The sequence below is a fragment of the Colossoma macropomum genome, unplaced genomic scaffold (assembly GCF_904425465.1).
Source record: "Colossoma macropomum unplaced genomic scaffold, Colossoma_macropomum, whole genome shotgun sequence".
Lineage (NCBI taxonomy): Eukaryota > Metazoa > Chordata > Actinopteri > Characiformes > Serrasalmidae > Colossoma > Colossoma macropomum.
Window position 1 is genome coordinate 17,993,667 of NW_023494796.1, and position 24,630 is coordinate 18,018,296.

The 24,630-nt window shown below is 38.2% G+C and overlaps 1 protein-coding gene across 2 annotated transcripts; it reads left to right on the plus strand.

Moving 5' to 3' along the window:
* tapt1b (transmembrane anterior posterior transformation 1b) lies at window positions 1-24,630 on the plus strand. 2 transcript variants are annotated; one of them, XM_036583022.1, is made up of 15 exons: window positions 1-225; window positions 6,256-6,386; window positions 8,270-8,388; window positions 10,170-10,202; window positions 12,156-12,318; window positions 13,498-13,633; window positions 14,170-14,267; window positions 15,015-15,084; window positions 15,182-15,262; window positions 15,433-15,542; window positions 19,949-20,008; window positions 20,329-20,397; window positions 21,240-21,316; window positions 21,435-21,601; window positions 23,732-24,630. In XM_036583022.1, the coding sequence occupies exons 1-15, from the start codon at window positions 36-38 to the stop codon at window positions 23,962-23,964; spliced, it is 1,737 nt and encodes a 578-aa protein (XP_036438915.1). In that variant the 5' UTR covers window positions 1-35; the 3' UTR covers window positions 23,965-24,630. The 2 variants fall into 2 exon arrangements, with proteins under 2 accessions (XP_036438915.1, XP_036438916.1); XM_036583023.1 differs by lacking the exon at window positions 10,170-10,202.

The following is a 24,630-nucleotide window of genomic DNA, read 5'->3' on the forward strand; positions in this document are numbered from 1 at the left end:
TGTTGTGTCTGCTCTCGCGCGGCGAATGAGTGAAGATGGCGGACTCGGTAGCGGCGGGGCTGGGAGATGAAAAAGAGGCCGAAAATGAAGAAAAGGAGAAGGAGAAACGAGCTTTTCGTGCCTCTGGCAAAGCGGAGACGGGCAGCGAAACGTCGGAGTTGACCGAGACTCTTGGCTTTTACGAGAGAAAGGCGAAAAGGCAGGACAGCAGGCGCAGTCTGTCGGGTAAGAGCGGCGCCTCGACCACCTCCACATCCACTGCACTGTCAGCTAATGGGGCTGATTTAATGTAGTGCCCTGTAATGCACTGTAATATAATGTACTGCAATGTAATGTAATTAAGGTAGCAGGCTGTCATGTAACGTAATGTACGGTAATGTAACGTAACGTAATGTAGTGGAAGCTGGTTGGCTATTAGGGCTATTAGGGTTGACAGCTTACCACACCGACCTACACGACCGCTATGTATCGAACCCATGCAGTAAACATCTACTCCTCACGCTCTAATATGATATCTGATGTCAACCATTTATTAGCAATTGCTGGCCATACATGACCTATTGCCCCCTGGAAGCTTGCTAGCGCTAACATCTCATTTCGCTTAGTGTAGTTAGTGTGTTTGTATCTGCTCTGCTAGCTACTAATGTACAGTGCGAAAATCAGCTACCAGCTAGCTAGCGTTAATGTCTGCAAGGTACTGTGAAGACAAATGTGACATGCAAAGCTTTGTCAAACGCTTAACTTTATGTCTAAGTTAGAGCTCTATTGACTGTTTAATAGCTAATTTAGTAATAACTCTGGCTTTACTTTCAAACAGCGCTGCTAACTTCGGCTAGCTCATATTAGGTTAGCTAACTTAGAGTCAAACACTGCCCTTATTTATAAATCTGACCAGAATGAGTTAAAGTTTAAAGATTAGACAGACTAACGCTTACTCTTCAGTGATATTTGAAGCAGATGTTCTGTGAGCTCCCTTGAGCTTTCTGGTTAGTTAGTATAACTACATTTACCACAATGCATTGCGTTTAGATCTAGTTCACTTGCATTCACCTTAAGCTGCTGTTGTAGGCTAGCTATGTGAACTGGGCTATTTTAATGACGTTTTTTGCTGGATACTAGATTAAAACAGTCTTTTTCTGTTATAAAATATCTCCTTATGGTGATGTGAAGTGTCTTGTCTGTCTCTATTGTTTACTAAAAAAAAGTGCTCTCTTAAATTGCACTCCAAGTAACTCACTGCGGTGTCATTCAGTGACACCTGCCGTGTAGAATTACCCTAATGTCAAGAAGCACCACTTCTTTTTTACATTTACTTTACGTGAAAGAATCTCTGTTGTAACAGACTCTTTACTAGTCTGTCAGTCCACACAGGTTGATGAGTCATGCATGTTCAGGTTACTGAGTTTGTTCTGTTTTTTTTTTAAATGAAATGTTGCCATTATCAGTACAGTACTTCAGTGGTAGATGGCAAATACAGAATAGCCAGAGAATGCAAATATTTGTTCACTTTAGTCATTCTGGCCTCGCTTACATCCACGCTATGTGAAAGTACCATATTCTCTGAACTGTTAACCATGTTTGTGGTTTTCTGTCCAAGTCTTATGGGTTTCATCGCACAGGTTTTTTTGTGTTTTCCCTGCTATAACAGAACAGATTCTCATTTGTTAATTGACTGTCTGCAAAATTCAGACAAGTTTCTCCTCTGTTAGTTGCTGTAGCTAAAATCCATCATGCTTTCTGTTCAGCCTGCCTGATAACTTAATAGACTAAACAGCTCAGTAGCATAAAGAAACACTCTGAGGCCCTCAGAGTATCTCTGAAAACATTGTATAATGTCAAAATAAACTGACTTTATAGGGTAACTTACAATTTGAATGTAGGTGAATTTAAATTAAAAATATATTCTTGAAATCGTGTGTACAGTAATTTAGCCAAGGGTGGCAAGGGTTAAAGTGGCAGGTGTTTTTGTGTAATAAGGAGAAGGTTAGAGCTAAGAAATCTGCTAGCACAAAGCTAACAAAACTAACACTGAAACTAGTCAGAATCAACGTTAAATGCTGAGGAGGACGTTATCGTTTGAACAAACTTTAATGAGAAAAATAGAAGTATGAATGTATTAATATTTAGCTTTACATTAAATTAACAAATCAAGCTGTTAAGCTGTTAAGAAAACCATTAAGAAAAGCTAACTTGGTTAACTAATCTAAATATTAGTTCTGTAATGTTATATATCGGTAGACATCATAATAAAATAAAGTAATAACAATAAAATATAACTTAGCTTACTTTAGAGCCAGTGTAAATCTGCAATTTTGATAGTTTTGCTGCTAAATGCTGTGAATTTGGTCTTCTGCATAGTTTAATCCAAATAGTTTTCAGTTTCAGGAATGATATAAACACATCATCGTCCTCCAGATGATCAGCATGGCGTGTGTCCACTACAAGCCCATTATGACTTGAAGTGGGAGTGCTGAAACCAGGCAAAACACTAAACTGTGCAGGGCAGGAGGCACTACAGGACCAATGTGAACCTGTGTATAGTATAAAGTATCACTGTGTGGCTATGGTAGGCCACAAATCATTCAAGCTATGAGAGCATTTGTTAGACTAGCCAAAACTATGCAGAAAGAGTGTGGGGCAGGGCTGTAGTACTGAAATATCTGCCCTAATTCTGATCCAACTAAGGAGACACTAAAGTGTTTGAATCAGAATGACTTTTGGCATTTTTGTTTATTTGACAGTCAATAGTGCATTCATGTGGCTAAAGATTGACAAAATAAGTTGAGAGCTTGAACTTGAATAAATCACATTTACACCTTTTTTTTCTTACACATTTCTACGCAAATGTAGTCAATCAGCATGTTCAAGACAATCAAGACATGTTTCTGCACTGGTGCTATGGGGCTAAAGTAGCTAACAAGTAGTAAAAGCTTATACCTCACAAATTAGCATTTTACAAACTTCATGTCTAAGGCTGTAGCTTGGACGCTGCTAAATTTAGTGTTTTCTCCACTTCAGAGTTTTGCATTTGAAATGTATTTGCCCTGGAAAATTGCATCACAAAATAATTGCACTGAAACACACTTTTGCTTGTGAAATTTTGCTGAGAAAAGCTAGTGTGATGGGGTCTTAAATCATCACACTCTTTCCAAAAACAGCGCCAAGTAGCCTCAACATACTGTTATCTGTAAAAATGAACAAAAAACAGAAAACGTAATGCTCCAAGTTTGCTGCCTCTGCTGATTTTAGCTGCTTGTCTGTTTTGATAGATAGCAGTATGTCATATAGCTGTGGTCACCAGCCCAGGTCCTGAAGATCTGCCTTCTTGTGGAGTCTAGTTCCAACCACGATCTGCCACATCTACTCCAGTTAATAAACTTCTTCAGAATGTCTTGACTGACTGAATAAGATACACTAGTGTTAGGTAAAGGAGGCAGCATGTTGGATACAGGCTGGAACAAAAGTCTCTAGAAAAGTAGATGTCCAGGAGCGAGTTGGTGACCACTGAAACCTAGAAAGTTGGTTTGAGATTACTTAACAACTAAATTGTGTTTAATGCAAGTGTACAATGATTTAGACCTGCAGTTTGCTTATTTTGTTCTTTCTTTTGTGTGTGAAAACAGTAAATGTGATTTGTTTTTTCTCTCTCTCTTTGCCAAACCATTCCTTTAACTGCAGTTTACCTTCTGTTATTGTGTACCATTCACCTCAGCACAACCTCTCGCCCTCACCGTGAGTGGAACACACTGAACCAGAGAGAACAAGCACATTCGCTCTTGGCCTCATGTCAAACTAAATAAACACTTGAGAAGGAATAAGAGTGACTGGGCAAAACAGATACACTTTTTCTCCTTCGTTTTTCTTCTCCAAGGCAAACAGACAACAGTAAACAAATCCTTTACAGTACAATCAATAGCAGCACATGTTCATCATAGGAGTGGGCAAAAAATATAGCACCACTATACTTCAAGATGTTTTCTCGATACATAATATACATTGCAGTATTTCGTTTTTCTGAGGGTTTGTATGTTAAATACAATGCTACATTAAATCCAATTAAACAGGACTAATTGTGCTTTCTTTGTAATGAAACATGCAGGTGGTCAGGGTTCTTTAAATAGTGATGATGTACACAATATGCTCAGAAACTGACCTAAATTAATACCATGGCAATAAATACTGTTTAGTTTGTCAGCAGATATGTCATTATTTGTTTAAGTAAAAATTAAGACTGCTTGAAATTCTTATAGTTTTATGCTTGCTTACGTTGGGCGGTATGATTATATAATTTTTCCCCCAGTAAAGTGTTTAACTACAGTTCCAACAATCCATTAAAACACGTGCTGTAGCCTTCCACTGAACGTCTTCCCACACAAAACATAAATGGGGATTTAAAGGATTTTAAGGTACAGCAAAATTGGAAAATACAGAACAGACAATTTGATATAGACCATCCTAATAGCACAATAACAATGGTAGGCTGCAGTAACCGTAGACTGTAGGCTAACTCAAAAACTACCAAACTGTTCTAAAAACAGCGTTGATAACATCAACGAATGACAGCAGCCCTGTAATAAAGACAGATTTGTAACATTTATACAGAGCATGTAGACAACTAGTGTGGCAGTGCTAGGCAATTTAGTGTCTATAACACGGGTAGTCAAAAGTTAAAACTTGCGAAGGTCAACTTCCATCAAAGTTCTGGCTTACAAAGGTCAAAGGTGAACAAGCTACCTTAAGTGGTGACGGTGATTACCTTTAAATGCTTAACCATTAATAATTAGGCCAGGTAATTAATAAGGTAATGCAAGACATATCAAATATATTTTGTAACTGTTTGTAACTGTTTTGCTTGTTTTGCTGCTTTTAAAAAATGTTTTTCCGCAAAAGAAAAACAAATCCTGTACTTCCATAAGGTAAAATAAATTCAAAAGAAAACTGAAAATAAGAAATAGTAAAGTACTTTTAATGAGCCTATAAGCCACACTGGTTCATGTATGTACATTTTTATTTATTTTTTTTCATGTGAATTGGGTTTGCTACAAATTTTATTTGGTCCGCTAAAATACTTTGCTGAATCCCTAAGTTGACAACCTGTGGTCAATAACATTATACTGGTATTGGAGTCATACAACAGCATTGATTTTGAGCTTCATCAGTATTGATAGACAAAATGTCATTGTTTTCAGATGGTTTTAAAAGAGCAGTTGAACTTGAATAAAAGCAAAATAAATAGGAAGTTTCCTTTCTGACAAGCTGCTTTCTGTCTGGGTAACATTTACAGTACTGTGTCAGGTTTGTAAGACATACATACAGTACTCGGAAAGCCTGGGTTAATTAACTCACTGTGAAATGTATTTGGAACATGCTGTGTTAGTTAATTTTATCAGTGCTGCCCGGCACTAATGTATACTAATTTCTAGGGTGGCTAATACGATGTTATTGTTGTTGTGCATAATTAGTCCTGTTTAATTAGATTTAGAGTGGTGTAATATGTACAAAGTAATTTTAAATCTACTTTGACCTATATTCAAGCAAAAACACTACAAGATATGAAAGACAAGATATGTAATATACATTGTGGAGCTGATGCCTGCAACATGTTCCAGAAAAGTTGGGACAGGTGCAATTTAAGCCTAGGAACATTGTGAAAGGTTCAAAAAACATCTTAAACAGGTGATTCCATTATGCTTGGATATAAAAAAAACAATTCAAGAAAAGCCTAGTCCTTTATGAGCAGATATGGGTCAGGGATCCCCTGTTAATGTGGAGGCATCAAATTTGGAATGAGTATATAGTGAGTTTGTGAAATGTTAAATAACACTCATTGTATGCACAACTTTTGATATTTTTTAATGTGACAGTGATTTTTATTTGTCTGTTCTGTGAAAATGTGTAGAATGATTACTTAGTAATTTATTTTCACCTTGTTCCTGTTTTACTGTTGCAAACCCTTTTTAATAAATGCAATGTAACATATAGTATAATAGAAAATGGATGCCATAGAGGACAAATGTATATGTGTTTGTTCCCTTTGTTCTCTTTTTTTTTCTTCACTTCTTCAGTCATGTACACCTTCTGCTTTTAGACTTTTTATTCTCTGCACAAAGCTTACTGAATAGATGTATAGTGGGCTGCTAATAATAGTCCTGAATAATGAGCAGAAAGGCTTTATTGTGCTGGCTGCTGAATTGTATTCATGTGTGTGTGTGTGTGTGTGTGTGTGTGTGTGTGTGTGTGTGTGTGCTTGCGCAGATCTCTCTCTGGTGCGGTTCGTCAGTGCTGAGTTGACCAGAGGATATTTTCTGGAACATAACGAGGCCAAATACACAGAAAGGAGAGAGAGGGTCTACACCTGCTTGCGCATTCCCAAAGAACTGGAGAAGGTACTGCAGCTCAATACACAATACAACACAAAAGCACACAGCACCACATAATGCAATCATTGCTTCACATCATTTCTGTAGCGTAACAAAAGCCCACAACAATATGCTACCAGGCAAAAGACTGAGTACACACAGTAGAAATAACTGTATAAATTACTCAAAATAGCTTGGTATTTTGGCCAGAAAGCAAATATATACAGTTTTCCTCTTACCTCTAGTAAGTAATAAATAAATTAAATATAAAATAAATAAATGTGGGCGGCACGGTGGCGCAGTGGGTAGCGCTGTCGCCTCACAGCAAGAATGGCCTGGGTTTGATTCCCGGCCGGGCGACCAGGGTCGTTTCTGTGTGCAGTTTGCATGCTCTCCCCGTGTCTGCGTGGGTTTCCTCCGGGTACTCCGGTTTCCTCCCACAGTCCAAAAACATGCAGTCAGGCTGATTGGACACGCTAAATTGCCCCTAGGTGTGAATGTGTGTGTGACTGTGTATGTCTGTCTGTTTGCCCTGCGATGGACTGGCGACCTGTCCAGGGTGTATCCTGCCTTCCGCCCAATGACAGCTGGGATAGGCTCCAGCACCCCGCCGTGACCCAGAAGGATAAGCGGTTTAGATGATGTATGTATGTATGTATAAAATAAATATTCAGTAAATATTAAATCATTTACTCTAACAGCAGCAGTGGTTGAGCCACAGATTTCTTGGCTTTGTTGAAGCAAAAGTCCGTGAGGCTACGCCGCTGTGTGGTGCAGCTCACCGACAGAGGCCCACGGTGGGCTGTGCTAGTGGACACACAGGCCTTGCTAGCGGGCTGCTGTGCTAAAGGCTGTCATTATCACAAGACACTGCCGGTTCTCTTTATAGATCTCTTTAATGTTTGCTCCCTCATTACAAACCTGGACTAACATTAGCTAAGATTGTAACTGACTACACAGTTGGAGATGAAGGATTTCTGAAAGACACCTGACTCGGCTGTTAAGGGGCTCTCGTTAGCGTCTGTAATGCTCTTTCTATGTTGCATTGCCTGGTGTATTTGTGACATATTGGTGAAACCATTAGCTTAGGAAGAATTCAAAATAGTATATCACCCTTTACTATTGCCTTTCCAGAAAATACTGGTGTTACAATTTCTACCATGAGCATTTCTATTGCTGCTTACACTCTGCCGACATGCTAAGTTCCATCTACTGGCGCACACATATGCCATAGCGCTCATGCACACCAGAAATTGCTTGGTATTGGTCATAGGTATCAGTATCCCCATCACTGATACCGATACTACGTTCAAGTGCCTGTATTCATGCAACCCTAGTAGCAGCAGCCCTCTTAAAGCCTGCAATGTTTGTATTTTATATTTTTTTATAGATGACCGTCTGTCATACAGTGATTGAAACCACATAAGCAAAGCTGTTTCAGATTACTAGACATTTCAGTGTGGTTTGAGACAAGTGTGCAGTGCCCAAGCACATGGACATCTGCCCAAGTAGATTTCGATTTCAAGCTTGTAACAATAAAAGAACCTTTTTTAGTGCTATATAGAACCTTTTTTTAAAAAGGTTCTGTGTAGAACCATATACAACACATTCTCAGTCAGTCTGAAGAACCATTTCACCGCGCAAAGAACCCTTTAATCTTGCAAAGAGTTCTTTGTGTTCATGGTTGTAAATATGGTCCTATTACAATATTTAGCATATCACAAATCTTTAACTCATGTTTGAATTGTATTGCTCAAGTTTTGTGAATTCACCCCTACTCCCTCCACTGTGTTGGCATGCAGTTTACATGATGCCAGCTGGTGGATATAAGCTGCCATTACTTGTTAGCTACATTAGCCTAAATCAATACTAAAAATGTTCTCTCTCTCTTACTCTCTCACACTGTGTAGCTGATGATCTTTGGGTTCTTCCTGTGTCTGGATGCGTTTCTCTACGTGTTCACTCTGTTGCCGCTCAGAGTGCTGCTGGCGCTGATCAGGCTGCTCACACTGCCCTGCTGTGGACTCAGGTAACACAAACACACTCACTCAAGATGGTGAGCCATTCCCTGAGAATTGAATTCAAATATTTATTACATAAAATCTTACTATTAGAATGCGATAGCACAATTTCAAAGATTTACCCTCTATCCCGTTAAATAAAGTATAGTGTAAATAAAGAAAATGGTCTTAAAGCCATAGTTTGGCCAGTTTCCTTAATTGTCTCCTTAATCTGAATGAAGCCAATCGGCCAAGACATGTTTAAAATCTGACGTTTGCTTCTTTAGTTTTACACTGGAGATACAAAACTAATGTACTGTGCAGGAATTGGAGTTTCCTTAAGCTGTATCATGATGGTGATGTTGGACCTACATTATTCATGATAGGGGTCAACATACCAAAATTAAGCATGCCGCTGTCCTCACACATTCGAATGACCTTTTCCATTCGAATGAAATAAATTTTTTTGAGTTCTTTTCAAATGTTGACATTTGATTCTAGTAACTGGGATTGGGCGATATGTCAATAGTTTTGACCAACGTTCTGTGTAACTTTTTAACAGTGCGAGAGAAGCCATCCACAAGTCCGACTCGGATGCAACCAATCACAGCACATTGTTAGTTAACATGAACTAAATACATGACAGTTTGAGATGGAAGCAAAATACAAATGTAATTGTACGATTCCCTGCAGAGGACAGAGGTTTTTGGAGTTTCTTTCAAACATGTAGATGGGTGATGAAGGAAAAAATAACATAGAGTAGGGTGTTGGACCACCGCAAACCTCCAGGACAGAGTACTACAGGGAAGAAACACCATTCCTCTCAAAGATATTCCCTCAGTTGATGTTTTGATGCTGGCAGTCTAACACGTTGGTCCAAAATCTCCAATAGGCGTTCCAACTGGGTTGAGATCTAGTGACTGTGAAGGTCATAGTATATGATTTACATAATTTTCATTATCAACAAACTATTTCGTGATCCCTTGTTCCCTATAGATGGGGACATTGTCATCCTAGAAGAGACCACTCCCTTCAGGATAAGTGCTTCATTATCAATTGCACAGCTTAACAGAGCCACTGGACCCCCTCACTGTGGGGGTCCAGTGGCTCTGTCTTAATCCAAAATCAAGGTCACTTGGACCTGCTTAGCATTTTTATACATGCCACAGAGCGTGGTAGGATGTTAATTGCTTAATTGTATCATACATGAGCAGTACGTCTGTCTGAAAGCATCTGCACTCATTGTGTTTCTCCACATAGTTTATTTATAATTTATTTGGGTTTTTCTACATATCACCTGTCTGTGTTTAACTTGTTTGAATCTTAGCACTGTAGGAATCTATTCACTGCCACCATGTGGCCAAATTATAAAATGCAGTTTCAAAAAGAGCCCGATTATGCCTATAAACTGATTTTTTAATGATTGTCTATTTAGAAAAAAATTAATATCGCCCATCCCTTCATGCTGTATTCCTGCTATGGCTTTTGTCTTTATGAGCCCCCTCAGCAATGCACATTTACAACACACCATGCACGTATTCTTTGTATAACCACTCCAAAGCATTCTTCTGGGCTTTGTTGTAATAGATAGAATAGACAATGGTTTTGTTTTATGTTTTGTTCTGTATTGATTATTTATTGGTTTGTAGTGCTTTGGGTTTGAGAAAAGGCGTTATAAATGGAATTTATCAGTATTTATTTATTTATTTTCATTAATTCCAAAAGTGGCCCAGATAGCTCTCCACACATAGACATAATGTAAACTGTTAGGATTGGAGGAGCTGCTCACCATTTATCTTTCTGCCTGCAGGGCTAATATATGCCCCTACTGCAAAAAGAGAAGGTATGCAGAAATGCACACTAGTGCTGATATGACTGCAACAGCTTTACACACATGCACACTCGCTCACAAGCGCACGCATGCAGTCAGACAGACTGCAGCTGTTTTATCTATCTAACCACATTTTTGTTTTTGCTTTCACTCAGAGCTGCACATTCAAATAAACCACAGAATCTGCCAGCAAGTGAAATGGTTACATGTAAATGTCCAGGTTCAGCCTGTAGGTGGCTGCATTGTGCTATGTTTGTAGCTCCAGAGTTATAGAAGGAGTTTGTTTTTATGCAAGGTGCCTTCTGTGAGCTTATATGGCATTGATTTGGAATTATTTAGGTAATAATGCTTTGAATAATCTTAGAATTATCTGTGAAAAAGCCTATAGGCATTTTATTGGTTATAGTTAGTACTTGGCAAGTGTCTGCAATACTCAATACTTAAAAATCCTTGAATAATTAATAAAGTGTGCTGCATGATGCATGTTTTGTGGCTTTATAATAACTACCCTACATAACTAACAAGTCATGTGCATGTGTAGAGTAAGGACTAGGCCTGTTCCTGGTGTTGGTTAACTAAGTTACCGTGGTAACAGGCCCCAGTGATCGTGAAAAACTCATTGACTGCCAGTTTAAAACCTGTTGTTCACTTCTTTCATTAATATCATGCAAACCGTATGCTGGGTGAATTGATATCCTACATTTTATTATTACCTAACATAAGATGGTTTAAGAAACAAACCTGTTGAGCTGCGCTGGTTGAACGTGCTCGGTACAGCAGTCAGATATCATGCCTATACATAAAGCCTATACCTTTTAGGACATCATCAGACCACAGCATCAGGTTTCAGACATCAGACAAAACAGCTTCCGTTCTCGGGGGGTGGCAATAAACACATGAAGTCAGGTCTCAGCTCTTGTAGACCTCAGGTGAAACAGGCTGTTTAAACGGCCTCAGGCAAAATGGCTTCAGAGAATTACTAAATTAATACCAAGTTTGTGGCCAAATTAAATATAACAGTCTCCAACAACCACAACTTTTTTTAAGGTGCCCTTTAACTATGTTCTTTTCTTTTACACAGTTTAAGCTTTAACTCGCATCACTTTCACTTTTTTTTCCCACGTGTACTTGAGTGCCAGGGACCATCTCAAAATTACTGTCTGAAAAAGTGTTGCTATTATTATGTATTCTATATATGACTTAGGTATATTATTGTTTTATGTGTATTATTAAGTTGTCTTGACAAAGCTGTTCTTCATTATCTTCTTATTATTCTTATTCTTATTATAGTCCCATATACAGTTTTCATACAGTGTTCGTTCAAACAAGCTTTTTTTCCCTCCACAGTAAAGGAAGGAATGGCGGAATACCGAAAAATCAAAACTAACTGCCACAAATTGTGTCGTATAGTACATCTCTCATGCTGACATACATACTAATGTGTACACAAACACACACATACACTCACACACATGCTCACACATACATACACATATATACATAAATAGCAAGCACCTGGGATAACATAGCAATGGCCCAGCAACACCTCAGCAACCACCTGGATTTTATGACAACAGCTTTGTCAAGCCAACTTAAAGTTCAGGCAAGGACTTCCTCTCTAGTTCTTATTGATATGTGGGTAAAATAACCATGGAGGAAATAAAAAATAAAAAGTAAATCAAAGAGAGAAAATAACCCCAAGGTCTATGTCAAACCACCCACCCCACCCCTACCTGGTTTAACCGGTTACTGTGGTTATTTTGTACATGGTTACCCAACTAAGACTCTGTTACCGACACAGGCCTAGATAGAACACTACTTTGAAGCCGTTTTGTTGCCTGTTACATAGATGTACAGATTAGTACAAAAAATTGTAAATACCATCTGAAGTATAATGTTATCATGTAATAACAGTGTGTGTGTGTGTGTGTGTGTGTGTGTGTGTGTGTGTGTGTGTGTGTGTAGTGGCTCTCGTCTCTTGCAGCCTGCTCAGGTGTGTGACGTGCTGAAGGGGTTTATCATGGTGCTGTGTTACTCCATGATGCACTACGTGGACTACTCCATGATGTACCACCTGATTAGGGGCCAGTCTGTCATCAAGCTCTACATCATCTACAACATGCTGGAGGTGCTGCTCTCAGATCAGCCTATGCTATTTAAATACACATCTCTCTGCATGTCATTAAAGATCTACATCAGTTTAGTGCCCTAATCTACCCTGATCCCCTAATCTAACCCTAATCTAACACACCTGGTCTAACTATTCAAGGCCTTCAGAAGCATCTGTATATTAGAGTCAGCTGAGCTAGATTAGGCTTGCAGGTCAGAGGTCGCTAGATCACCAGGGATTTGATACTTCTGACGGATGGAAGCGCTGACCACAGATCAGTTCATACATTGAGTTAGCATTTTATTAGGTACAAATTAGGTCCACTGGCCATTTTATCAGGTTTATCAGGACAGTAGTGTGCAAAAGTCAGAGACCAGCCCTCATTTATCTTATTTCCAAACAAAACAGCCATTAATTAAAAGTTATTTAGATGTATTATAATGTACTTGCATAGGAAGGGGAAATCAAAGAAAAATAAGTCTGTTGGGGGTCAGGAGATTCCAAAAGAAATTATTTTAAAAAAATAGAGACAAAATGGGATTATTAATAACTGTACAAGACCTAGTAGACCACCAAAACTCTAATCAACCACTCTTGCTTCTGATCTGATCTTCCTGCTCGAAGTTTTTTTTAAAGAAATCTCCAGAGATATTTTTCTACATGTCTAAAGTGGACACCCTAAATACTGTTTATAAAAAAATCTGTATTTAATTTTGTGTAATTTTGTGTTAACTACATGTTTTCTGTATTTTTCCCTGTCACTGAAAACTGAACTTATGCTTAATGGCTGTTTGGACTGCAAATTAAATAAATTAAAGGCTGGCACAATATTGTAGGTACACTTTGAGGGTTTATGGTTACTGACTGTAGCCCACCTGTTATTGAGAACGTCTCACCACCCAGGTAATATCTGGTCAGCGGTGGTCCTGTTGATCTCTTTTCAATGATGGACAACGTTGAGGACGGCTGATATTGCAGAAGGGCTACAGTCAATTATAAACCTTCAAAGCGCACGTATAAAGTAGGTGTACTTGATAAAATGGTAACTCTATACATTGAAGCATACACCGGTCAACATATCATTCTACAGTCTATGATTTATACAGCCTATCGTAGAGAATACATTATGCCACCACTATTTTCTTGCAAAACTGATTAATGACCTGTCCTTTCTCTCTCTGTCTTCCTCTCGTTTAGGTGGCGGATCGATTGTTTTCGTCCTTTGGACAGGACATTCTGGACGCTCTGTATTGGACAGCCACAGAGCCCAAAGAAAGAAAGAGAGCACACATTGGTGTAATACCTCACTTCTTCATGGCTGTCCTCTATGTCTGTATCCTTTACAGAAATTACACCCACAGTTTTTTAGATTGCCAGAAAGTCTAAAGTTTTTAGAAACTCATTGGGGGGCCTCCTGGTGCCTAGGAGGCCATAAGTAGCTGGCTTATATTGCTTAGAGCAAGAGACAGCTCTGACCAGTTATCTAATTGCATGAGACTAATTGGAGCCTTATGGTAAAAATGCTTGCTAACAGTCCAGTGAGCGTGTGACACTTGTGGGATTCTGCAGTGTTTAAGGGGGCCATGTCATAGAAAACCAAGTTCTTCTACACTGTTTATAAAAATACCAGTCATTCTCCAGTCTGAACAGTGTATATGGAAACTAAGCTGCAAAAAACATCTGGTTTGAGTTTCTGACATCACAACCATGAACACATATATTACGTGTGAGCGCCCAGTCAGCCTACAGCAATTTAGCCTCCAAGTTACATTGAGATGATAAGGAGTGTTGTTACTGCAGACAGTCTGTAACAGAATTTAAATGAATGTTAGGCTGGAGTGCCTGTGCTTTCCTGAACTTTTCCTACAGTTCTTCATGCCATTCTAATCATGGTTCAGGCCACCACCCTGAATGTGGCGTTTAACTCCCACAACAAATCCCTGCTCACCATCATGATGTCCAACAATGTAGGTGTCTACACACACACACACACACACACACACACACACACACACACACACACACAGTGGTGGGCAGAATGCTTTGAAAAAGTAGCAAAGGCTGAATACTGAATATAGTCTCCATCTTGTGCACTAAGCCAACAATTCACCATATCCCAATAACAAAGTCTTTGACATGTAATGAGTCCAGTACAACGCTGATGCTAAGCTTATCACTCATGAACATGTACACTACTATTCAGTTCAAGCATTCCTCAAAGGAGGTCAGTAACACTGACATTAATAAATGGCTCATCACATTGATTTATCAGTCTACTCAGGCTTTAGCAGAGCTCAGTATCACCTGAGATTAATAACTGATCATCACAATGATTTATCAGTCTACTCAGGCATTCGGGAGCTTTTAGTGTTTGTAAAGAAGTTGTTTTTTTGAGTTCTTCTTTAGAGTTTGTCTTTATAGAAATATATTTATTTGACTGAATACAGATACCTCGTTACTGTATTCTGTGTATGTATTCCAGATACTGGTATTCTGTTACATCCCTTTCCTGCACATACCAACAATCAGAGAAAAAATCATGTCATATTTAATTTTTTTTTTTAAATACTCTGCCCATTTTATAGGATTTTTTTGTGTGTTCTTCGGAAAATAGCATGACGAAATATGATATAGATGTGCTTCTATAATCTGTTGTCTGGCTGTAACACGTTTTTTTCGTGAAATGTCTCTCGTCTTTCTCATTTTCAATACAGTTTGTTGAGATCAAGGGGAGCGTGTTCAAGAAGTTTGAAAAGAATAACCTCTTTCAGATGTCCAACAGTGGTAAGTCACAACAAACTGAAAATCCATCCAGTCAGAACAGACTTATCTCAACCACAGAACACACTAAACTTGCCTTTCTTTGTGCTTATTATTTCAGATATCAAAGAAAGATTCACAAACTATGTGCTCTTATTAATTGTCTGCCTCAGAAACATGGAACAGTTCTCTTGGAACCCAGGTAATCACTTTATAACTAAACAACCACAAGCTCCTATAAAATGATTTGATTTCTTCAATAAACTAACTGTGGCGGAATCTACCTTATCTGTGCACCGATTTCAATTATAATGGATAAACTCCTATTTTTTGGACATTTCTGATGTAGTCATTATATTTGATTGATTTTAGATCATCTGTGGGTGCTGTTTCCGGATGTATGTATGGTGATTGCTTCTGAGATCGCCGTGGATGTGGTAAAACATGCCTTCATCACCAAATTTAATGACATCCCAGCAGATGTAAGTACAACCTGTGTGGATATGAATATTTAGATAAGAAAATGAAGGTTAGAAATGACTCTAAACAGATCTGCCTTCAGTGTGACCCAGAAATGTGTTTGCAGATGCCCTTTTCATCAATTCATTAAGGGCTTAACTCTAAAAATGCCTTGAAGAAGGCTATAAACTACACATAACTAGTTTGCAAACCAGCTACTATAGTTTATTGTATGTTTCATCTCATATAGTGTACAGAGAGCTGTTTTTCATCTTTTTGCAATACATTGCTGATTGCCAACGTTAATGTAAAAATATATCATGCAGTACCTACCTGATTGTGAAGATTTGAAACAAAATTATATCTTTTAAAACAACCTTAATATAGAGTAGATTTTGTTCATGGACAACCTGTGAATCCTATTAGGACATTTCTACTAGTATATAGAGTTCCGTGTCAGACTGTTTCCAAAATATTACTTTTTGCAGTTCTGTCTTTGCTTGATATTAACTGGCATCTTTATTACTCAGCTGAGGTAGTACCAAAAAACCCCCAAATTTTATGTTAGAACAGATTTTTTGATACTACACAAAACATTGCTCCTGCTTCTCATAGTCTGATCCATGTCAACCTGATATGTGGACAAGCATATGTGATGACACCTGTATTTGTTGAAATACGATATAGGTGCACTTTGTAGGTCTACAGTTACTGACTGTAGCTCACCTGTTGCTGCACAATATATCACCCCTTCTACCCAGTCTGTCAGTGGACGACCAGCAAGGAACGACCACTGAGCAGATACTGTTTGAGTGGTGGACCATTCTCAGCACTGGTACAGCAGAGTTGCTGGGCTTTTTACATAAGTCATTGTCACTGCTGAACTGAGAACAGTCCACCAACTAAAATTATCCAGTGAACAGCATCCTGTGATCACTGATGAAAGACTAGATGATGACTAACACAAACTCTAAGAATTTACACCTACAAGATAGACCAACAAGCCAAGTGTGTCTAGTAAATGTACAGTGTTTTCAAATCCAGCAGTTCTGCTGTGCTGAAAATAATCCATATGGTTGTCTCTTTACATTGATCTATGGGATAGATGGTGACTTATGAATTGTACAGCAACAGATGGGCTACAGTCACTAATTGTGTCCCTACAACGTGCACATATATGGTAGATATTTCTGATAAATATGGCAAATGAATAGAGCATAAAATGGCAACTCGGTATATTGACATGGATAATAACAATATACAGGCTACGTACTAAAAGCACACACTGCATGGTCTTGTTAGAAATCTTATTCACTTTAGTCTAACTATCCAAGGAATTTGCTAAAAGTAAATTCACTACTATATCATACATCGATAATGCTTAATGCCTCTGCACACCAAGTTAACAGACACCAGGATGTGACCTAAAAAGTGAGGGAACGTGAGATATATCACTTGACCTATTTTAACTAGCTCAAGCCAACATAGACAAGACTCCTTTTTTCTTATGTGTGAAAAGAAAAGCATGTTGACACTGAAGACGAACGCTTACAAAGGCAGACAGGTTTCTCTGGGGACAGGTTTGGAAAGTGACCCAGCTCTCAGCCACCATGATGACCCGAATAGTTCCATTAACCCAAATCATCCTCGACAGCGGTTTAGAGTGAGAGGGACAGGCCAGTGTAAAGCTCCCTGCCTCTCCTTTTTACCTTCTTTCCTGGACTTCTATCTCAGGGTTTTCTTAGTAAATTGTGGTTGTTTGAATATGGTGGTAATAGAGCAATAACTGCATATAAAAAACTGTAAAATACACTCGTGTTCAATAACATATTAGTAATGATCACAATAAACAATGCTTCCTCCAAACAGCATAGTTTACCAGTAGGCTATGGTTGCCAAGATTATTCTGTGAACAGTGCAGTGGTTTTTGCATTAAAAAGAATTGAGCATTTGCAAAAATTTAGTGCTGGAGTAATATGCTTGTACCATACAGTGAACACTAGCTTTATTCCCTCATGTGTTTGTTTATCTGTGTACATTTATTTATTTATTTCCACTTCAGAAAGAGGGGGTGGAAGTGATGGGCGGGGAGAAGAGGAGGGAGAGTGAGCGAACAAGAAAGAAAGAAAGACACATGAAAGGAGAGAAAGAGTGGGATGAGCTTGCTGGCAGGGATTAGTGCCAGAGATCTGCTCTGTCTTACAGTGGCTTAGTTTAGTTTTGTCAGGGAGATTAGTGTCACAGCTCGCGCACACACGTACACACACTGCTGTTCCTCCTCTCCAGTCCATGTCAGTTTCTGATGTATTTACTTCATCCCTTCATCTTAGGTAACATGAAAGAGGATGTTAAATGGTGGGGGCGATCTGAAGGTAATGGGACAGAAAGAGAGAGAAAAACATGAAATGAGGAACATAAACTCTGTCACAGTGGACCTTTTTGTACAATATTTCCTAGGCAGTAAGAGTGTGCAATGCGTGTTATGATCTAAATAAAGGGTGGTTACGTAATGCACCTCAACACCCAGTGATTAACCCTTGCTATCGCGCTGTCAGCCTTGGTTCACCCGATTACTTGCTCGATTACACCAGCAATTCAGGTAAAGGGCAAAAAGGAGAGAAGATCCACAATCATATATATACATATTTAAAACATAATTAAATCAATACATTTTATTTATGTATTTAATTAAAATGTATTTATTTATATATTTTCTTTCTAGAATTTCCATCAGTATGCTAATAAGAAAGTCTAAACCTGCATGGTATTGGTTAATCAAAGAGAAAGCAGTGTGTTTGATTACTCTTGTCTTGTTTTTGAAATGCTGCTAAATACTTCAGTGATGTTGGAGGATCTGAGCTGAGTTTCTGTGCAGTTACACTTGATAGCGGACAAATTAAATACTGGACAGTTGGACAGTAACTATGTTCTGTTTAGAGCAGAGGTATTAATTGCAGACTTAAGAGAACTGAGCAGTGAAATAGTTGTAAATGTGTCAGTGTTGAATACACTTTACGATGTTGCCCCACAATGTCAACAAGCTGCTGTAGTATGGTTTCTCAGTGTGTTTGTTCAGTACTCGGGCACACAGTGTGTTTATGTTTAAATGAAACAGCTTTATTTGAAATTGTTTATGGACAGAGCTGTCTGTATTGGCTGCGCTTTATGTAGTATGGACTGTGCATTTTTGTACAGAGTGAGCATAAATTGTAGGCTTTGTCCGTGACTGTTCAGACAAACAGTGTGAGTCACCAAAGAACAAAGTATCTAAAATCACATAGTGTATACCTGGCTTTAGAGGACATTCATCTACAGCTCAACCAGCCAAACAAAAAACCTCAGAGCCTTAGCCTTGGATGTTATTCCTGCTGTCAGTATGCTACAGAGAATGTTGTTGAGACAGATGAGAATTAAAACTATGAAACTGCTAAGATACATTGCACTTTTTTACGTTATCTACTACTTAATTCGGTTACTCAATATGGTATCAGACTCTGTATCGGCAAGTATAAAAAAAATTATGTACTCATACTCGGTCTGAAAAAATTATATTGATGCATCCCTAGTAAAAATATAAGAAAATGTACAAATATTCGCCTTTCCCTTGGAAAAACGAAACGTTTGCCTTAAAAACTTATTTAAGACAAACATTAAGGGCCATATTGCACCTTTTTTGTACCTTGGGGGACAAAAAAAAAATCTACCTGGTACAATACCCTTTTTTTCTAACAGCGTACAGAACTCAACTTTTCCAGGTAACATAAAGGCTTCTGTTCACACACAATGCTAATTTCACAGGAATAGTATTTGGTCTCTTGCAGGTAAATTGTCATGTCCTCCTTTATAATTCATTTCCATGTGTGAAAGGAACTAGACTTTTAAAAAGTATCATATAACATTGTGTTTATTTACAAAAATACTTCAGAAATATAATTTTAAAAATATTAAAAATGTGTTTAAAAATATGCTTGCTCTTTCTTTTGGTGAGGGGGTAGTGCTAGGGTAACTTTTTCTTTAGTGGGCCAACTTTGCGCGGCCCTAGTCTACAGTTATATGTAGGTCAATGGCAAAGGTTTTGCAGTAGCAAGGTTTTGTGTCTTGGGTTAGAAGATGTTTGCGCATAATTTGAAAACTCCAGCTTTTCTTGCATTGTGTGAAAATGTCATGATGAGTGGAGCAGAAGAAATGGTCTACATTTACTTGGGGAAAAAAACATTTATTTTTATATTTACTTCCATTATAAGTTTTTCTCCTGTAAAGTTACCGTTTCAGAGATACTAGGTTTTATGGTGACAATATGTTTAAATATGTGTTCTCATATTAATACTTATTTCTGATAGTGCAGTGTACAAAAGTAAAAACGTACCCTGCACATTTATGATTCTGAACATGCTGACTAATGATGGTGGATGGGTGGGTGTGTTTGCAGGTGTACGGTGAATACAGAGCGAGTTTGGCGTTTGATCTGGTCAGCAGCAGACAGAAGAATGTAAGTCAGTAAATAGAAGTTCACCTTTCTTGACCAAGGAGGATGATTACAAGATTGGGCCCAGTGTCCCAAAAATTTTGCAGCATTTTCATTATAACTGGTAGAGAAGAGAGTCTTTTATATGATGCTCGTGCCACCATTTAACAATGCTTTTGGGAAATCCAGCTCTCTTTAGTCAGGCGCATAATCAGAACGAACTGTTGTGAAGTTAGTTACACCCCTGCTGTTACCTCCATTATCTACTATGCATAATTATAATGTATTTTGTATTGCTTTGTGTGTGTTACTCATATTTTGTGTGGACTTCGGGTGTTTTCTAGGCATATACTGACTACAGTGACAGCGTTTCAAGAAGAATGGGCTTCATCCCTCTTCCTCTTGCTCTACTGGTAACAGCCTTCTTGAATCACTTTCACCATTTTCTTTGTTAGTATTTACTATGCAGGTGAACAGGTTCCAGTAGCTTTTTTGGTTACCAGAGTTGACTATCTCTATTTTTTCATTAAATTCAAAAAGATGTGATGAGTACATCAATTTTAAATAAATAATATTTTTTGCCAGTGTTTACTATTCAGGTGGAAGTTTTATTCATTTATTTATGCATCTGTTTATATATATATTTTTTTTACCTATACAATGGAGTTTAAAAGTGCACAGTGAAGATCATCATCTTGATTTATAGCTGGGAATAAATGTTTTAGAATTCTTAAAAATTAAAACAAAAAAGTAAAATAAAAACAAAAAATCAAGATTCTGTACTATTTTCTAGCTCACTATTCCAGTTTAACCAAATTTGTGACGCTTACAGTGTTAAGGCTTTTGTACTAAAAGGTCAGAAATTTTGTCATTAAAGCAAAAAAGAGATTTACCAAATATAAAAATATTTCAAAGGTTTTACTTTTTCACAGTTGTGATGCTGATAATATACTTTATAATGACACATTTTGTATTAAATTAGAAAAGAATGTAAAAGAAAAGCTCAGACTTTGGGACATCTCTGTATGTAACTGTTTTCATTATATTCAACAAGATTAACATGCTTTATTTTAAACGTTACTTTGTCACATTCATTTTGTTTGCCAGAATTTATTAGTTAGGTTAGTAGCTATTAGTCATAGTTTTACCAACAGTGTGATAAAAATATGCAACATGTTACAGCATCCTTTTACGATATCATGTTTACGTTTGCATGGTATGCTGGTGTTAAAAACATGCCATTTTTGCTTGAAAGCTCATCCGGGTGGTGACCAGTTCAGTGAAGATCCAGGGTGCCCTTGCCGTTGTGTGTGTTGTGCTCTTTTATCTGGGGTAAGTTTCGGAACTGTGATTTTGTTTGTGCCTACGCTACACATGTTCAACAGAGCTCTCTAGATTGTGCCTATGTTGTACATGTATCTTGCTGATACTGTGTTCTGTGTGCTTGCAGTATGATCACACTGAAGGTGCTGAACAGCATCGTGTTGTTGGGAAAGTCATGTGTGTATGTGAAAGAAGCTAACATGGAGGAAAAGCTCTTCCAGTCTCCCCCCTCTGCTGCGCCAAGCAGAGTATCGAGTAGAGCTCACCGAACAAAACAAACACGTGAATCAGCAGGTACGGTTTACACACACGCATACACACACTGCTGTCCACAAATGTTAATTTCTGAATTCTGCAAAAGGTAATATGTATGTATTTTTTATACTGTTCTTGTAAATTAGCCACTGTAATTGGCCAGTATCAAAGTTTCAGACTAGCGCTTTCCCGTCATCTTGGGGTAATAAAAGGGACGATGTTTCACCCATTTTGGGACACTATGGGGCAATAAAGTAGTGGATAATGTCTGTAAAATATATAGTCACAAAATCATGAACTACAGGCGTTAGCATGCTAGCAAAGACTTTCCGCTTTTGTTGTTCTTCACATTGAACAGGTCTGAAGTGCTCTCGTACCTGTAGATCTTCTTAAGTGTTGTATCCCCTCTTGTTACTTGGCATAAACAGAGCTTATAAATCTCTTGTTGATTAATACCCCTCTTAAAAACGGTTTCAAACAGCCCATATTTTTACCCTGTTGTTGCTCAAATAGTTTAAACACAAGCGTCGGAGCTGATTAGCATGGGACAGTGAGGGGAACAAACAGTATTTTAAATCACAATTTCGCATACTATTACGTTTTCATTTCCATTATTTGTAAAGTCCTGAATTTTGACTTTTTTGGCAGTTTTTCTCTTTTGGCCGAGAACTGAAAGAGCTGTTTGACAATTTTCAGACTAAAATTTTGGGCAAAATTTTGAAACATCCTTAATGTTCTTTTTATATGCCAGTAAAGGGATTGATGCTGTTCAGTCCTCATACACCTTACATTAACTGTCAGCTGACATCTTCCTGTTCTTTCTTCTTTGCGTTGTTATCCCTCTGTTTCTGTCTAGGTCTCAAGGCTTGAGGTTCTTCCTCCTGTCTTACATCAAACCTATCTATGCTGCTGCCACTGCTTTTTCTTTCTCCATCTCTTGCTCTCCTCCTTCCTCCTACTTCACTCCCACTTTGTCCTGCCTTCCCTTATGCTACTTGCCTGTTTCTCCCTCTTGCTCAGCAGGTGTACCACCTCCTTGCCTTCTGCCTCGTTTTGCTATTATTACTTACAACTTCAGTTTACAAGAAGACCCTCATTAATTTGAATTTTATGTATTACATCAACCAGTAAATTATGAAGAATTAGACAAATCTAAATTTAAATGCACACAGTTTTTCCCTTATTCCAAATGTAGTGGATCGACCAAGAGAGTTTTATACTGGAGCTGTAAGAATAAAGTAGATTATAAATGTCTGTTACTCATCTTTTTCAGTGACTTCTCTTATATTAGCGTCATACCTCCAGCCTCATAGCTACATTATATGGCCAAAAGTATGTGGACACTTAGGCATCACATTTCTATGAGCTTGTTGGACATCCTATTTCAAACCCTTGGGCATTAATATGCATTAGGCCCTCCTTTTGTGGCTATCATAGCCACAAAACATAGCACTTCCGGCAAGACTTTTCACAAGATCTTGGAGTTTTTCTGGGGGAATCTGTCTCCAGTCAGTCAAAAGAGAATTTGTGAGGTCAGACACTGATATTGGACAGGAAGTTCTGGCTCTGTCTTTATGGAGCTTCCCTTGTGCTCAGTGGCACAGTTATGCTCGAACAGAAAAGGGCCTTTTCCAAACTGTTGCCACAAAGTTGGAAACAAAGTTGTCTAAAATATCTTTGTATTAACGTTACACTTCACTGGAATTAAGGAGCTGAGCCCTAACCCTGAAAAACAGCCCCAGACCATTATACCACCTCTCCCAAACTTTACTGTTGGCACTGTGCATCCTGGAAAGTAGTGTTCTGGCATTTGCCAGAGCCAGATTCACATCATCTACACAGAATGCACAACTTTGATGCACGATTACTGTTTATTTGCTAAATTTAACATACTAAAACATGAGATACGGCCTGTGCAAAAGTTATGGCACAATAATTTTAAGTTTGTCTCCTGTAGAGGATGTGAAGACAATGTGTTAATAAAAAAAGTTTTTTACTTAGAAAATCAACAACAAGTAAAATGACCAGCGCTGTACAAACATTTGCATATGACTGTATATTTAAAAATGTATTTTTCTTATTCTTACAGAATATTCAACATTATTACATTTTTTAATATAATATTTAAAAAAATGAAAATATTCAGAACTGTGATTTCCTGCCTCTTAGGTGAGCCTGTGGATGAAGACGTATCTGCGTCAATCATCACTCAACCCACCCACCAGCCTGAGCGTACTGCCTCTAGTCTCCCAACCAGCGAATCAGATCAGTTCCTTACGACACCTGATGAATCGGAAGAGAAGATCATTACACAGGATGGAACAGAACTCATACACAGAGCTCCTAAGAAAGACCTGCTGGAGATCGATCGTTTTACTATCTGTGGGAACCGAATTGATTGACACATATACCTATATATGAGTTCAGAAAGTGACGAAAGCTGGGAAGCTGGTTACGAACTGAAAGACCCTCCCTGTTTACCAGCTTGATTTCTTTATTGACTTTTGACCCTGGGGCTTGCAGGATCAGGGTAGCAAAAAACAGTGGGATATTTATTAAGAAGACCTAATTTATTGAAGTTTCATACTGAAACACACTCGCACACACATTACACAACCTTCCCTTCTATACTCCTCCACTTATGGATCCTCGTTTGCTTGGACAAAAGGTTGCATAGGCCTTGGACTTAGATCTGGGGAGATGATTGCTTGGTTGCTTTGCCGTCCTGACGGGAAGAGAGAGAAAGAGTGATGGATCACTTCATTCAGAAGACTAGGCAAAAGACTAGACATTGTGTATGGTGGTATCATGAAGAATTCAAACAGGTCAGAATCGACTAATGCTAAGGTCAGTTTGAGGTGGTTGACTTGAACTGTGTGGCATTTTTTTCATGCTAAATTTTCTTAAAGCTCAGTACTTTTCTTTTCCAATCTTTATTTCTGTTGTTGAGGGCACTGAGACACATCTACAGTACTGTGCAAAAGTCTTAGGCCATTTGAGATGGTATATATGAAACGTAAAGCTTTTTATCTGAGCAGTTAGTTTGTTTGTAAAAAAAAAAACACTAA